This window comes from Mus musculus, assembly GCF_000001635.26.
Source record: "Mus musculus strain C57BL/6J chromosome 5 unlocalized genomic contig, GRCm38.p6 C57BL/6J MMCHR5_RANDOM_CTG5".
Taxonomy (NCBI): Eukaryota; Metazoa; Chordata; class Mammalia; order Rodentia; family Muridae; genus Mus; species Mus musculus.
Genome location: NT_187059.1, coordinates 467,426 through 483,716, shown reverse-complemented (window position 1 = coordinate 483,716; position 16,291 = coordinate 467,426). Strand labels below are relative to the sequence as shown.

The 16,291-nt window shown below is 41.6% G+C and overlaps 1 protein-coding gene across 1 annotated transcript; it reads right to left on the bottom strand.

Moving 5' to 3' along the window:
* Positions 1-2,942: 2,942 nt before the first annotated feature.
* Gm16367 (predicted gene 16367) lies at positions 2,943-14,796 on the bottom strand. The gene is made up of 4 exons (NM_001031622.2): positions 14,676-14,796; positions 6,185-6,498; positions 4,932-5,522; positions 2,943-3,953 (listed from the first exon to the last, which is right to left on the bottom strand). The coding sequence occupies exons 2-4, from the start codon at positions 6,469-6,471 to the stop codon at positions 3,386-3,388; spliced, it is 1,446 nt and encodes a 481-aa protein (NP_001026793.2). The 5' UTR covers positions 6,472-6,498; positions 14,676-14,796; the 3' UTR covers positions 2,943-3,385.
* Positions 14,797-16,291: the final 1,495 nt, after the last annotated feature.

Genomic DNA, 16,291 nt, shown 5'->3' with positions numbered 1-16,291 from the left:
AAATAGACACCTCATTCCTTGTGATTGTGTATCCACAAGTACTTCTTGCATTGTCAAACATGGGCCGGGAGAGAAGATGGCTCAGTAGTAAGAGTCCTGGCTGCTCTTCCAGACAACCAGAGTTCAATTCTACACAACCACCTGGCTAGTTTACAACCATCTATATAGGGTTCTGATGCCTTTTCCTGACATGTAAGCATACATGCAGCTAGAACAGGAATATACTTAAAGAACATACAGAAATAAATATTGAACATTGACAACCTCCTAATTTCTTCTCACTCACCCCTGGTGCAGGATGTCAAACTCTGGAGCCCAGAGCACCCTACACTATTGCTCACCAACAGAGGTCAAAGGACACACCTGAAACTCCACATGCTCTCTTCACTGAGCCATACAACTGCTGTCACCTCCCCAGCCTGAAACCTGTTTGCTCAGGTTTCAGTGTTAGCTAGAAGAGAGCATCAGGGCGGAGCTTGCAGCCCCATCATTTTGCCACTCCCACTGCCGCTTACTGTTCTGGAGTAAGTAACACTTGGTCACTTGCAACTTTACTCCAGGATGATTTGGCAGGAAAAGGCCCCTTCCCCTGCTTCATAACCGAGTGTCAATAATAGTAAAATCGAACCTTGATCAGACTGGCTGTCTTGTTTCCAACTTTATCGCACCGCCTAGCCCCCCACTCCTTCTCTTGCAGATTCCAAGATGCCTTTGCAGACTAGAACCCACACATGTGAGCCGCTGGCCAGCCACAACAAACTGCTACTGATCAACATCACCATTTTAATTAATTGAGCCATTTTTTATTTGTTTGTGAAATTGAGTCTTTATTATTATTATTTTTTTTTTTATTTAAAGACTTCTTTGGCTAGGCCTATAGCTAAATGAGTATTATGTGGATTTGTGCTTGTGAAAGCCAGGGTCCACATAACCCAGAAAAGAGGGTCCTATCACCTGAAGACTGAGTACCTGTAAAGAACAACCTGATTATTTCCACTGAAATCAAACTTTGGTCCTCTGCAAAAGCAGCACATACTCTTAAGCTGTGAGCAATCTCTCTCAATATATGGCTTTCCAGTTTTGTTGAGTATAGCCTTTTGTAGAAGGATCTGATGGTGTTTTGGATTTCTTCAGGATCTGTTGTTATGTCTCCCTTTTCAGTTCTGATTTTGTTAATTTGGATTTTGTTCCTGTGCCCTCTAGTAAGTCTAGCTAAGGGTTTATCTATCTTGTTGATTTTCTCAAAGAACCAAATCCTCGTTTGGTTAATTCTTTGAATAGTTCTTCTTGTTTCCACTTGGTTGATTTCACCCCGGAGTTTGATTATTTCCTGCCATCTACTCCTCTTGGGTGAATTTTCTTCCTTCTTTTCTAGAGCTTTTAGATGTGTTGTCAAGCTGCTAGTATGTGCTCTCTCCCGTTTCTTGTGGAGGCACTCAGAGCTATGAGTTTCCCTCTTAGAAATGCTTTGTGTCCCAAACGTTTGGGTACGTTGTGGCTTCATATTCATTAAACTCTAAAAAGTCTTTAATTTCTTTCTTTATTCCTTCCTTGACCAGGGTATCATTGAGAAGAGTGTTGTTCAGTTTCCACGTGAATGTTGGCTTTCTGTTATTTATTTTGTTATTGAAGATCAGCCTTAGTGCATGGTGATCTGATAGGATACATGGGACAATTTCAATATTTTTGAATCTGTTGAGGCCTGTTTTGTGACTTATTATGTGGTCAATTTTGGAGAAGGTACCATGAGGTGCTGAGAAGAAGGTATATCCTTTTGTTTTAGGATAAAGTGTTCTGTAGATATCTGTCAGAACCATTTGTTTCATAACTTCTGTTAGTTTCACTGTGTCCCTGTTTAGTTTCTGTTTCCATGATCTGTCCATTGGTGAAAGTGGTGTGTTGAAGTCTCCCACTATTACTGTGTGAGGTGCAACGTGTGCTTTGAGCTTTACTAAAGTTTCTTTAATGAATGTGGCTGCCCTTGTATTTGGAGCATTTAAAAAAATATATGGCTTTCTTGTTTAAGGAACTTGAATGCATGTTTATTATTAGCAAATCTCAGGTGAGTTCACTGGTCCGAAGGAACAAGGCCAGAGAACTGGACATTCAGACAGGGAGTCAGGTTGTGGGGAAAGACAGAAAAGAGCCTGAGAGAGGTTTGTTGTTTCTTTGTCTTCTTCTATCCCTTAAGCCAGCCTAAATGTCCATGTGTCCAACAATAGCTGATTCCTTTATCCACCTTTTGAATTGTGACAAGCCTTGCATCAATGTGTACATTTTGACTTATCTCCAGAGGGCATCTGTTGCCGAGGCCTTAAGTTTAGCTATGCTATTCAATGCAGAAAATAACAATGATATTTAAACAGAGAACTCATGTTCTAAGTGTTCCGTAAATACAGAGTAACGATAAATTGTTTTATTGATAGTTTACCATACAGAAAGGGTTAATGACTAGGCAAAGGAGATTTTTCTTTTGCTTTTAATAAAATTGAAGACTTAAAATACACGTCTTTTTGAAAGTAAATACTTTATGTAGCAAAGGTACCTGCATAATAGTGGGCATCTTTTTATACACTATGGTTACTTCATAGAGTTTGGGACTCCAAGGGAATTGAGCTCTAGTGACATGTGGCATAAAGACTGTATATAGAGGTTCTTGTTAGTAAGCTCATTAAGGCATGACCAAAAGTTCAGGAGTTCAAAGCTAGAATGGAAAGCCTGTTTTTCTTTGCTCTATGTTGTCTTCTTACCTTTAGGCATCTTTGAGGGGTCCAAGGTGCCTTGTGGTCTCAACATACTGGATATTAACCATCTGTGATCATTTTAATCCCTCTTCACAAGATTTGTGTCTATGTTGCTCACATTAATGTAAATGTTTTGTGCACATAACTGATCAGCCACCCAAAAGTGTTATACATGTAGCCCAGGCAAGAGACTAGGGAAAGATGTGTCAAGAAAACTTTTATTTTATACATGCCATATTCACCTGGAACTTTGCTTCCTTCATAAAACAACAGTGTCTTTCCAAACCTGGACCTATTCTATCATCCTGACACTGAACCTGGTAGTAAGGTTGGAAAAAGTCCAAGACCCCGGGGAGACATCATCCAGGTTGATAGGTACACAAAAAGCATCTATATATACTGTCGGGGCAGAAGCCACATATAAATGCCAAACTGTTATTCTGACTCCATCATGCCCCTGGTCCAACAGTCTATTGGAATAGTCCACATTTCAATCTAAGCATTCAGGGTCCCAGTCACTACCCATCTCTTTACTTCTAACCATATGGGAAGTGTCTGAAGTCACAGTCTCTGAGCACCTTGGATGAGAGATGTGTCCCAAGCATGTCATTTATTCATAGTCAGAAGTCCTGTATCCATGTTTACTGCAAACAGGAACAAAGCCTTGCCCCCTGGCCATAGACACAGGTCTTGCCACAATTTTGGCAGACATTTGTTGCAAAAGATATGCTCTTAGGCTCTCTTTTGGCCCTGAGGGTATCCATGAGCTCCTGACAAAGTTCCACAAATCTTTCTCTGGAGACATGACCCAATGCATCATAGCACTCCAGAGGGACAGGGTATTGTTCCACATTCATCTTGCTCCAGTTGGCTGTGTGCTGCAAAAGGTCCTTCAGGATGGCCATGGAGAAGTCATTGCTGTAGAAGTTGATCTGGTTGAGCTGAGAGCATTGACTGAGGGCAGGTAAGAGGACAATGAGCTGGGAGTCCTTCATGCTACACCACTGAAAATCCAGAGACTTAAGAGTACCTGCCAGTTTTCCTAGGAGACCTCTCAGAGGCATAAGATCGAGAGCAAATAATGTCACTCCTCTGATTTCCAGATTTTTTAACTTAAAAAGGTTGTGACAGCAGGAAAAGGAATCCAAGTCTGTCTGTGAAATTAGGCAGTGAGTGATGGAGAGGGTCTGCAAGGGCGTCCTCAGGCACCTAGGGATAGAGGAGACCAGAGGGTTAGTTCTGGCAAGTGGTGTTGTAAAGGTTTGGCTGGGATGTACACAGTGATAGAATGAACCAAGTGCCCCAAGGTCAGTTTAAGTAAATGATCAAGGACAACATCTGTGATGCTTCCTGTTGCAAACTGCTCAGTCATGACAATCTCGCAATTCACCCTTGGGCCTCACCCTCAAGCCGAAAACCAGTTCATCACTTAAGCTAAGAAGGCACACAGAAGCTGGGCTTGATGGCACATGCCTTTAATGCCAGCACTCAGGAGGAAGAGGCAGGAGGGTTTCTGAGTTCCAGGACAGCCAGGACTACACAGAGAAACCCTGTCTCCAAAAGACCAAAAAAAAAAAAAAAAAAAAAAAAAAAAGCAAGCAAGCAAGCAAGCACACAGAAGATTGAGCTTCCAACCCAAGAAACCCCTGACAGGATTTTGATAAACTCATTGAATCTGCATTCTATCATTCCCTCTGCAGTCATGCTGGCTCTAAGTTTCAGTCCAAGTTATACTCCTTGTCCCATGCACTCAGTGCTGCTTGGGCTCGCACAAAACATTTCATCCAAGGGAACTGGGCAGAGATAGAAGGCTGTTCCCACAGATCTGAGCATATAGTTCATGTTCACACTGAGCTGATGTGTACCCTGACACCTTACTACACACTCCCCTGCTGGTCCCTTTCCATTTGATTGAGTGGGCATGATTGACGAAGAATTACAACCCATGCTTACTAGAACTGACCTCCCCTTAGATCAAATCACTTCTGTACTCCATGAGTGCTTATTTCAGTTGACTGAATTAACTTGTAAAATTTCCCTTGCATATCTCAGTATACATGGAAACAAGACATAACTTTCAGAGTGTTATGAGTATCTAAATTTTGTTCCTAGTGAGTGGCAGGCATTATGTACCACTAATCCTTAAGAGAAGAGAGACAGATTTGCTTTGGTAGCTGACTTGCTTACCCTAGGATCTGATGCAGGTGGTCTCTGAGAAAATGGACACGTTTCATGAAGACATGTTGGAGACAGTTGAATTTGGAAAACTGAGAAATAATCTTTTTGATACACTTGACTTTTGAGGCCCCTGTTATATTCATAATAGGGGAGGTATTCTTGTGGAGTGGTGCCAGGAAGACTTTTTCAAGATTTTTCATCTGCCCAAAGTAGGGAGCAAAATGTGCCAGCCGCAACAGAGTCCAGTCGGTATACAGTTCTAATTCTGTAATGTGCTCTGGATGAAAAACATTCATGATTTCTCTGATAACTTTGTCTGGTGCATCCCAGATCTTCATCTTTGTACAGCAGAAATTTATGGACCCCTTTCTCTGCTTGGCCCAATTCAAGAAATATGCTTTTTCTTCATTGAGCTGAGAACTGATTGACAGATCAACTATGATCTTCAGACGCTGCCTCAGTGCATATCTGGGAAGGGCCTTCACTACTTGCTTTTCATCCAAGGTCTCTGCATCAGAGTCACTGTCATTTGCATCGCTCCCTATGTTCCAGAAGACATGGTGCACATTTCTCATGTCGAGAACCTGAAGTTTTGGCCTCCTGTGGGTGAAACTTATGAATGTCAGCAGTCTTCTTGATACATATGTCTAAACTCAGGTCTCCTCCCTGCTAAAGCTTTTTTTTTTTTTTTTGAGACAGGGTTTATCTGTTTAGCCCTGGCTGTCCTGGAACTCACTCTGTAGACAAGGCAGGCCTCAAACTCATAAATCCGACTGCCTCTGCCTCCCAAGTGCTGGGATTAAAGGCGTGTGCTACCATGCCCCACACTGCTACAGTCTTTGTTTTTAAGCACTTTGATATCCAAGGTGGACTCAGGCATGCTACAAAAGCTTTCCTGGGCTTCTGTACACTTGAATACTTTTCTTTCACTAAGGTATACATCATTTCTATTACTATTTCTACTACTATTATTATTACTATAATAATAATAATAATAATAGTAATTATTATTATTATTATTACTGTGAAGGCCAGGGATAGGCTCATTCTACTGTGAGGCTAAGTCTACTCTAGTCCATATTCAAGTCTAATCCATATCCAAATGTGCTCTCTACAAGTAAAGAGTAGATTTCAAGAACCTTGTATCTCTGCTTGTTTATGCAATCAGAAGCATCTAATAGACTTAGGACAAAGCCATTCTCCCTGGCAATGTCTACTGTGTACTCTTTACGCTCCCATATACAATACTTGGATATGCTTACCCGGGGGGAAATTTTCTTGTCAGTCTCCTGTCTACACCATCTAGCAGAGCTTGCAAGGTTTCCAGGTTATGCATATTTATCAATGACCCCACAGGGAGATATTGGAAAGGCCAGGCTGCCACCATTGTCTTTATGAGCGAGTTGTGTCTGCCAGCAAAGGCCTCTTGGAACAGCCATGGGATGTACACAGCTGGCACGTTCTCCAGAGGGGATATGGCCAAAGCCTCATCTCTCAGCTGTGTCTGCCTTGCTCGCTTCTGGAGTGTGGGTGGGGTCTGACCACTCATCCTCTCAGGTCTTCAGGAAGAAGGCTCCTGGGGAAGCATTTAGAAAAGAATACATATTCAAGACAACTTTATACTGCTTCCTCACCACCACATTAACCATTTAGTTTCTGAATTACTGCTCTAGAGTTACAGTGCTAGAGACATCAATTTATTTCTGTATCCTAAACTGGTGGTGTAAAGACAGACTCCCACACTGGCATCATGGGAGCCTCTCTAGTACTCTAATGGACACATAATTTTGGGGTCAAAATATTTTTATGTGTTTCCCTTTCTTTACAAAGGAAAGAATGAAAGGAAGCTGACCTGTCCAACACGTCCAGTTATTTGAGGATCTCGAGGGGACCTCCTCCTAATAACTTAATGGGAGGTAGAGAGAGACGAGGGCCTTGTACGAGTAAGGACACGGAAACCGTTCTGAAGTTGTATCAAGACCCCAATGTATTGAGAAAGATCCAAGGCTTAAATGCACAAGCAAAAGGGGAAGTACAGACACTTATCAGTGGGAGGGGTGGGCCAATACAGGCAAAAGGAGAAGTACTTATGGGAGGGGGGCAATAGAAATTCTTTCTTTTGGCAGCTACACGGGGAAGCAGGAAGCTTGGTGGTATCAGGGTGTGGTCAGGACATCAGTGATGACCTAGGGCTAGAACATCCCATGGTTCTCGGAATCCATGTGTCCCTGGCCCGCTCTTGACCCCTTTTTCTTCTCGGTGGGAGAGGCCCAATTCAGAGATCAAGAGTTGTCTTAATAGCTCCCAACAGGAAGCAAAATGGAAGAGATTCCCAGGACCCAGTACAGATGATCCTAGCTGAAATATGGAACATAGAGGAGATAGAACTTGAAGAGGACACCCCAGTCGATATGCATGGCTCCCTAATGAGGGAAGGGGCCACTCATCCATCTCAAAAATTTTAACCTAGAATTGTTCCTGACTAAAGGAAAAACAGGGAAAAGAGATAGTTCAGAGACTGAAGATTAGGCGCTTGAGAGACTGGGATCTTGGGATGTATAAAATCAGCAGACACCAAACCTAAACACTATTGCTGTTGTCAACATATGACTGTCCTCTGAGAGGCTGTGCCACCACCTGTCTAAGGACAACTGCAGATACTCACAGGCAACCTTTGCATTGAGCATGTGGACCCCAATGGAAGAGATAGGGAAGGATTTAAGGAGATATAGGGGATTACAACCTCATAGGAAGAAAAACAACATCAACTAAGTGGACCTCTCAGATTTCCCAGGGACTAAGTCTCCAAACAAGGAGCATACATGAGTGGATCTATGGTTCCTGATAACATATGTAGCAAATGGCTTATTTCAGAGAGGAGGCTCCTTGTCCTTTGGAGGCCTATTGTCATAGTGAAGGGAGAGGCAGGAGTGTGTGGGTAGGTGGGGGTGTAATGTTTTAGAGGTAAAGGGAAAGTATCATGGGAGGGGGTTTGTGAGGTGAAGCCTGGAAGAGAGATAACATTTTAAATGTAAATATGTAAAATTATCAAAAGGGTGGGGTGATGAGAAGGAAGAATGTGATGAGGAACAAATGGCAGACCAGGAAGGGAATAATGACTGGACTGTAAAACTAAGTTGAAGAGAAATTGAATTTAGTAGTAAAAAAGAAAAAAAAAGGACAAACAACAAAGAAACAAACCAGCAATCAAACAACAACAACAACAACAAAAACAAACAAGGAAAGAAACAATAATACAACCAAAAAGTTCCTGTGTTGTATAACAATATTGAATTTCCAGTAAGGAGGATAACATCTGTGGGTTCCTACCAAGACTGTCAGGCTCACCTTGGTTCCAAAAGCAGACGTTATCCAAAAACCACAGCTATGTGAAAATGATCTAAAGCAAAGACTAAGGTAAGACATTTGAGTAACTTACGAATGTAATTCCAGCTACCAGGATGATCAGAGTTAAAGATGATCAAAGTTACATGAGCTAGGGACTCACAAAAAAAAAAAAAATCATCATTTCAGTGAAAGGAAATATGAAAGACCACATTAGTCAGAATGATCTGATTTCAGCTAACCCAGAGCAACACGCCCAACATCTTAGAAAATTCTTGTGTCAAAAAATATATCAAGCACAGTAATGAAATATACAAGTTATCTTAGAGATATAGTGGAGATGAGGCTAAAACGTCATCGGGAATGAAACCCAAGGTCTTCAATGTGTTTTACTAAAGAGACAGAAAATGAAATTTCCTGTACTACCCCGGAATCTAAAGGGTTTCAAATCAAACTGCTTGACCCTAGGGAAACCAATTACATACCAGTTCTGAGTACTGCAGATAGGTCTCTGAGTCCTAGACAACCCTGGTAGTTACCCAATCTCCAGATCTGAATATTTTCTGTCTCCACTGAAGCCTCTCTGAATAACCCTTCCTATTGCAGCCATGTAATTCAACCTCAAACTAGAATTAGATTGGATGGTTAAACTCTGCCCTTTTAATTCTATATGTAACATCCAGCCATTTCATTGATTGCACCAGAGCTCTCAATGAGAATACCTCCATAGCATACCATACCACTCAAACATTTCACTTGTTACTTAATAAAACATCACTGAATTTGTAGATTTTCTCCTTCATTTGCCTTATGATTACATAGTTTTGAGGTTGCTACAGGATTGGGTCTTGCTGTGAAGCCAGGGTTGTTTCTAAACTCTAAGTTCTAGCAATCCTCCTGCCTCAGCATAGTTCTTGCTGCTAGGATTAATGTTGAGAAACACCACACCTGGGCCAATTTTATTCATGTGCACAAAGTCAGTCTGATTTGCCTCAGATCAGGGTTTAATCTATTGATGATCATAGACAGAAAATAATTCATCGATATTATTGTAACTGGATCTGGGACAAAGAGTTTTTAATAGACAGGAGTATGTTCTGGAGCTCAAGGCCTGAATTGGATGTTTTTTCAATAAACTGCAGTAGCACCTACATAAATGTTAGAGGAAGGAGCATTGTCTGATTCCATTAACATTGTCCAAGTGTGCTGGGTGTGCACTCAGTGTGTAAGGAGCTACCCAGCATACAGCCATTCCTCTCTCCAGCACTGTATGCAGCAGACATAATGGCTATGCCTGGAAACTCAACAGTTCAAGAGTTGAACTGTTGAAGCCGGGGAATCAATTCAAAGCTGTCCTCAGCCTTATGGTAAATAGAAGGACAGCTTGAGCTTACATTTGAGTCTACTTCTAAATAGACCTAAAGGCAAACAGAAATTGGAGGGTCTGAGGGAGATGTTGCCTTTGGCTGACAGAAAACAGATAATGTGTCAGGTTTGATATGACCAGAATGATTTGCCCAAGATGAAATCAGGAGTGGGACATGTGCCAAAGAGTTTGCTCCACAATAATGAGCACCTATTAATACTCTATTCTGAACACCTACATGGTGGCTTGAAATGATCTGTAACTCCAGTTTCCGGAAACCTGAAAACTCCATCTGACCTTCTTGGACACCAGGCGTTCATTTGCTGAACATTCATACATGCAGGAAAAACACCAAAACATGGAGAACAAAACGTTTTTTGTTTTGTTTTGTTTTGTTTTGTTTCAAGACAGGGTTTCTCTGTGTAGGTCTGGCTGTCCTGGAACTCACTGTGTATACCAGACTGGCCTCGAACTCAGAAATCTGCCTGCCTTTGCCTTTCAAGTGTTGGGTTGGGAATAAAGGTGTGTGCCACCACTGCCAGGCTAAATCTTTAAGAGAATTAAATTTGTAAAAGGAATGGTGGCAAACACCTTTAATCCCTGTACTCTGTAGGTAAAGGTAAACTGGGCACAGTGAGTTCAAGGCTAGTTTTATCTAAGCAGATAATTCTTAACCAGTGAAGCCTAAGGACTAAGGGTCTGTTTTACAATTAAGGCAGAGCAGAGTGGGGTAGCACCTGACTTTAATCCCAGCACCCTGGAGGCAAGGGGAGGAGCTGGATCTTTAGACCCCAGACTGATCTACAGATTAAAGTGTGGGACAGGGAGGGCTCCAAAATAGAGAAACACTCTCTCAAAACCCAAACCAAACCAAATAAAAACAAAATCTAGTTAGGTGAGAGATGCTACAATAGGCCTTTAATCTCAGAATTAAGGAGGCAGATGTAGGTGGACCTTGGAGTTTCAGCTAGTCTGGTCTACAATTTGAGTTCTGGGTCAGCCATGTCTGTTAAACAGAAACTCTGTCTGAAAAAAACTAAAAACAAAAAATGGAACAAAAAAGTGTTTTCTAAGAAAAAACTTTAAGGGAGCTTACTTAGTAGGCTGTGAGTTCCTCAGTGATCAATGGCACTTGTTACCAAGCCTGAATTCAGCAATGGGACACAAAGGTTTAAGGAGAGAAACCACTTCAGGGTCTAGTGGTTTCTAGACCACCAACACATTTTTGGGATCCAGCAAAAATATGAAGACATTGATGAAATATAAGTCCTAGGTAACTGTTACATATTGTAGTATGACAAAACAAAGAAATGGAGGATAAAGAACCAATGAAAAACCACAAGGAATACATATAGATACAGGACAGGATCTCACACACACAAGAATCCAATAAAAATACAAAATTGGTAGCCCTAATATATGAGCAAAGGTCCCAAAGGGGATAAAAACTCTGTAGAAGTCCAACAGCGTAAATTAACCGGGACCTTTGGGGCTCTCAGAAACTGAAACCCCAACCAAAGAGAACATGGGCTGGGCATAGGCCTCCCCACACAGATGTAGGAGATTTTTAGCTTGGTCTTCACGTCGGTCCCCTAACAACTGGACTGAAGGCCACTTCAGAAGCCATTGCCTGTTTGTGGGGTGTGTTCTTCTAGCTGAGCTGCTTTGCCTGGCCTCAGTGGGAGAGGATATGCCCTGCCTTAAAAATACTAAAAGTACCAGGGTGTGGGGATACCCAGGGAACTTCCACCTACTCAGAGAACATGGTAAGAAGGTACCTAGAAGTAGTGAACTAGGGTCTGACCTGGAAAAGAACAGTTAGTGGGGGATTTAAGGTAAATTAAAAAAAAAAGAATTAAATTAAAAAGCAAATCCAAAAAAACCCAAAAGAGGCCTGTTAAAACATTATGAGACCTAGGACCTCCAAAGAGGCCTCTGAGTTCACTTTGTGTTGGCCAGTAGACCTGCCCATATGAATGAGACTTGTACCCTCAAGGAGAGTCCATTTGAGAAAACTAATTTTTCATTTGTAAATGGTTTTCAGTAATTTCTGGGTTTGGGATAGGAGCTTGTGTCAGTCTACTTTTTTCTCAACACTGATACCCCATGTGGAATAGACCCACACAAGCCCTGAGAATTCTACTTTAGTCTACTTTAGTCTCTCTCTGTGTGTGTTAGTTCTCCTGTGTTTGTTTAAGAAGCTCTGGCTTCCTTGATGTCCACCATTTCCTCTGACTCTATTCCTCTTTCTTTGTTCTCTTCTACAGGATTCCCTGAGCCTTTCCCCTTTAGGTCTGAATCATCCAAGGTCTCTGTGTGAGTGTGTGTGTGTGTGTGTGTGTCTGCATGTTGTCATAGTGCTTATTAAGTCTAGGAAAGGGAAGAGGATTCCAGAAACACTGAAGCTAAAGGTAGTTCCAAGCCACAATCACACTTGTTGGGCATTGAATTTATGTGTTCTGCAAATATCAGGTATTCTGAAAATCTCCTAATCCTAGAGATTTTATCTCTGCCCAGGAAACCCTGATCATCTCTCCATGTCCACTGATCCTTCCTTTCTCAAACCTGCTCCGACTTTTTAGAATCATTGATGTTATGCCTCTCCCTGACACACTTTTTAACTTGTTTTGAAAATATTTTAATATAGAACAGGTTTGCCTCACACTATCTATTACAGCAAAGATACCATTGGATTTCTGAGCCTCTATTCAGACTCACGTGTTCTGGGAACACAGGCATGCCCCATTTGTCAAGATCATGCAGTGATTTATAACCTTAATTGTGAATGCCAAGCAAGGACTGTACTACTGGAGTCACACCACAGAATTCCCTCCAAGGTGGATGAAGCCATCCTCCTGGCTCTGCTTTCTGAGTACTACCATAGTATACGATTGGCAAAGCATAAAGCTCACCTCTTTATTCCAGAACTGATAAATAACTGTAAAATGTGATCAAGCCAGCTCTGTCAGGCAACAGGGTCTCAAGGTTGGGAATGATGATTGAAAAGACAATGACCATTAGACAACATTATTCCATGACTCCAGCCAGTGCTACGTCCTAAGCAGATTCACTTTTCTCTAGTCTGCTTTTATACCAGTCTAAATACATGCAAAGGATAAAGTCAGTTTTAGGTCAAAGAACAAACAAGGCAATAAACAATGTACCGAGTAAGGGGTCCCCAATGGAGATGTTAGTAAAAGGACTGGAGGAGCTGAAAGGGTTTGCAGCCCCATAGGAAGAGCAACACAACCCAAGAGCTCCCAGAGACTGAAACACCAACCAAAGTGTACACACATAGGGACCCATTGCTCTAGCTGCATGTATGTCAGTGGATGGCCTTGTTGGGCATCAATGGGAGGAGAGGCCCTCAGTCCTGTGAAGGCTTGATGCTCCAGTGTAGGGGATGCCAGGTTGGAGAGTCAGTAGTGGGTGGGTATGGGATCACGTTTATAGAAACAAGGAGAAAGGGGTTTGGATGAGGGTTTCCAGAGGACAAAATGGGGAAGGGGAGAACATTGAAATGCAAATAAATAAAATAACCAATAAAAAGTCTATTGACAAAAACAAACAAACAAACAAAGTCCCCTGATCACTATTTCTCTGGGCTTATCAAGATGAACAAGGTAAAACAATTGCCACACATTCCTCTGCCGAGTTTTCCTTGAGCTTTGCACTAGCCCAAGATAAATATTCTTATATGAGCCTACTGCACTGTCCTATCCCAATGTCAAATTCTTGCCCAATTCCTACAAGTAGGCCCCAAAGGTTCTGCACAAGGGTATTTGTCATGCCCTCTTACAATGGTATTTTATGGTTTTGTGCATGTATTTTCAAGGACATATTATGGCTCCCAGGTGAATTTCCCTCTGGCCCATGCTGGTCACAAATGAGGAAAACATAACCAGGTGTCTTGGCTCACATAGTAATCCTTCCAGCCGGAAGACCAAGGCAAGAAGATCCCTGGGAATTGAAATTCTAAATTATCCCTAGGTAAAGAACAACCATGTTGTCTCAGAATATTATTTGAACCAAGAAGATCAAGAGCAAAAAGGAGAATAAAGAAATCGTTCAAACAATAAATAACCAAGCAAGCAAACAATAAAGTTCAATATGAAATATGCAACAGAGGGGAGACAGAACCTTAAGAGACCACCTCCAGTGGCTAGGAATGGCTTCTAGTTGAGGGAAAGTACCACACACCCATCTAAAAAAAATTTTTTTTTTTGAGACAGGGTTGCTCTGTGTAACCCTGGCTGTTCTGGAACCCACTTTGTATACCAGGCTGGCCTTGAACTCAGAAATCTGATTGTCTCTACATCCCAAGACCTGAGATTAAAGGTTTGTACCACCACCGCCCAGCTACCGATCTCAAAAATTTTAACCTAGAATTGTTCCTGTCTAAAGGAAGAACAGGGACAAAAATTGGAGCAGAGACTGAAGAAAGAGCCACCCAGGAACAGGCATCCTTAGATCCATCCCATCAGCAGACATCAAAAACCTATAGTATTGTTGATGACAAGATGTGCTTATATAAAGGAGCCTGGTGTGGCTGTCCTCTGAGAGGTTCTAATAGCACCTAAGACAATTGCAGACATTCACAGGCAACCATTGGACTGAGACCAAGGACCACAATCCTCTACAACAAATGTATTCCTAGAAGTATCACCTTCTCTGATCTGAAGTAGTATTACATGCCCATAGTATAACGAAAACTGTGTGGTATTGGCAGTAAAACAGATAAATTGATCAATGGAATTTAACTGAAGACCCAGAAATAAACCCACATAGCTATCAAGCATGGACGCTAGACTTTTAACAGAGAATGCTAAAGAGACATTGTAAAAAAGAAATCATCCCTATCCAATTGTGCCTGTCTAACTGGGCATCTGCATGTATAAGAAAGCAAACTGCTCTGTATTTATTATCCTCCAATACTCTCAAGTCTAACTGATCAAAACCTCAACATAAAAATGGATACACAGCATGTAACACAAGAGGAAGTGGATGTACTTGTCAAGGTTTTCTAGAGTTAGAGAACTTACTGGTAGTCACTGTATAGTAAGGGAACTGATGATGACTCACAGTCTGTAGTCCAACTCCCCAACAATGGTCAGCAGCAGATGTGAATGGAAGTCCAAGGATCTAGCAGTTGCTGAGTCCCACACACACAGAGAAGAGAGAGTCTTTCTTCTTCCACTTTTGTGTAAGTCTCCAGTAGAAGGTGTGGCCCAGATTAAAGGTGTGTACCACCACACCTAAATCTGGAACTTACTTTGCCCCAGATGACCTTGAATTTATAGATCTCCTTGCTTTAGTCTCCTGAGATTCATAGCCACAATGCCTCGAGATCTCCATGCCAAGATCCAGGGCAGAATCTTGTATCTCTCAGTCTCAAGATCAGGATCACAGGTGAGCCTTCCAATTCTGGATTGCAGTTCATTCCAGATATAGTCAAGTTGAAAACCAGAAATATCCACTACAGTGGGGGATTAGCCTTGAACACACTGACACAGGAGATAAATTTCTGAACAGAAACCCATAGCTCAGGCAATAAGATCAGCAATGAATAATGGCACTTGATGAAACTGAAAAGCTTCTATTTGTCAAAGGAGTTCATCAGCAGGCCAAAATTGCAGCCTAAAGATTGGAAGAACATCCTCACCAACCCACATCTGACAGAGGGGTGATATCACTATAAATGGTGATAACCCTATAAATACACAAAGCATTAGATATCCACAAACTAAATACCTCAATTTAAAAATGGGGTACTATAGAATTATACAGAATATTTCAACAGAGGATTCTCTACATGCTGAGAAGCACCTAAATAAATGTTCAACATTCCAAATCATCTGACAGATGCAAATCCCAATGACTGTGAGATTCCATTATGCATATATCATTATGGCTAGGATCAAAACCACCACTGACAGTTCATGTTGGGGAGTTTATGGAAAGAGGGAAACACTTTCCCATTGCTGGTGAGAGTACAAACTTGGACAACCACTTGTGAAATAAATCTGACACTTTCTCAGAAATGTGAGAAACTGCCTACCTTCTAGACCAGTTTTACCACTCCTAGACATATAACCAAAGAGGACCCACAATACCAAAAAGACACTTGCTCAACTCTGTTCATAGCAACTCTCCCTCAACTGAAGACACCAGGCCTTCTGATGCTCATATGAACTCAGAGAGGCTGAAGCAGCATGCATATGGCTTGCACAAGCTTGTACCACATCTCGTAACAGCCTTGAGAGAAGTAGTAGATATACGTTCCCATTCCCAACACAGAAGCTATCTCCAATCCATGAAGACTTGCAGATGAAACTCTGCTCCAGTCAATTGGAGTCTCCACGTGGAAGCAAATCCCACTATTAAGGAGAGCCTGAATGTCCAGCAGTTGGTGCCAAAACAAAGAAACTCAAAGGCATTTTAAAGCTTTTGTCTGAGAAGAATGTATCAGGCCCCTTTGTTTATTTATTTTGTTTTGCTTTTAAATTACAGTTCCTTTGTTTTTATAGTCAGGTTGCAAATTTCCTGTTTTTACTGGATTCCTCTGTCTTTGATTGTGCTCTTTATCTGTAAGGGATAGTTTTAGTTGTTGTTTTTGTTTGTTTGTTTGTTTGTTTCTTCTTTTTGGGTCTCTCTCTCT

Coding starts and splice junctions, on each gene's coding strand:
- Gm16367 (NM_001031622.2), bottom strand. CDS start 6,471: ATGAGTGGTCAGACCCCACCCACACTCCAGAAGCGAGCAAGGCAGACA. Junction 5,523..6,184: donor ACAAGAAAATTTCCCCCCGG/GTAAGCATATCC, acceptor TTTCACCCACAG/GAGGCCAAAACTTCAGGTTC. Junction 3,954..4,931: donor CACCTGCATCAGATCCTAGG/GTAAGCAAGTCA, acceptor CTCTATCCCTAG/GTGCCTGAGGACGCCCTTGC.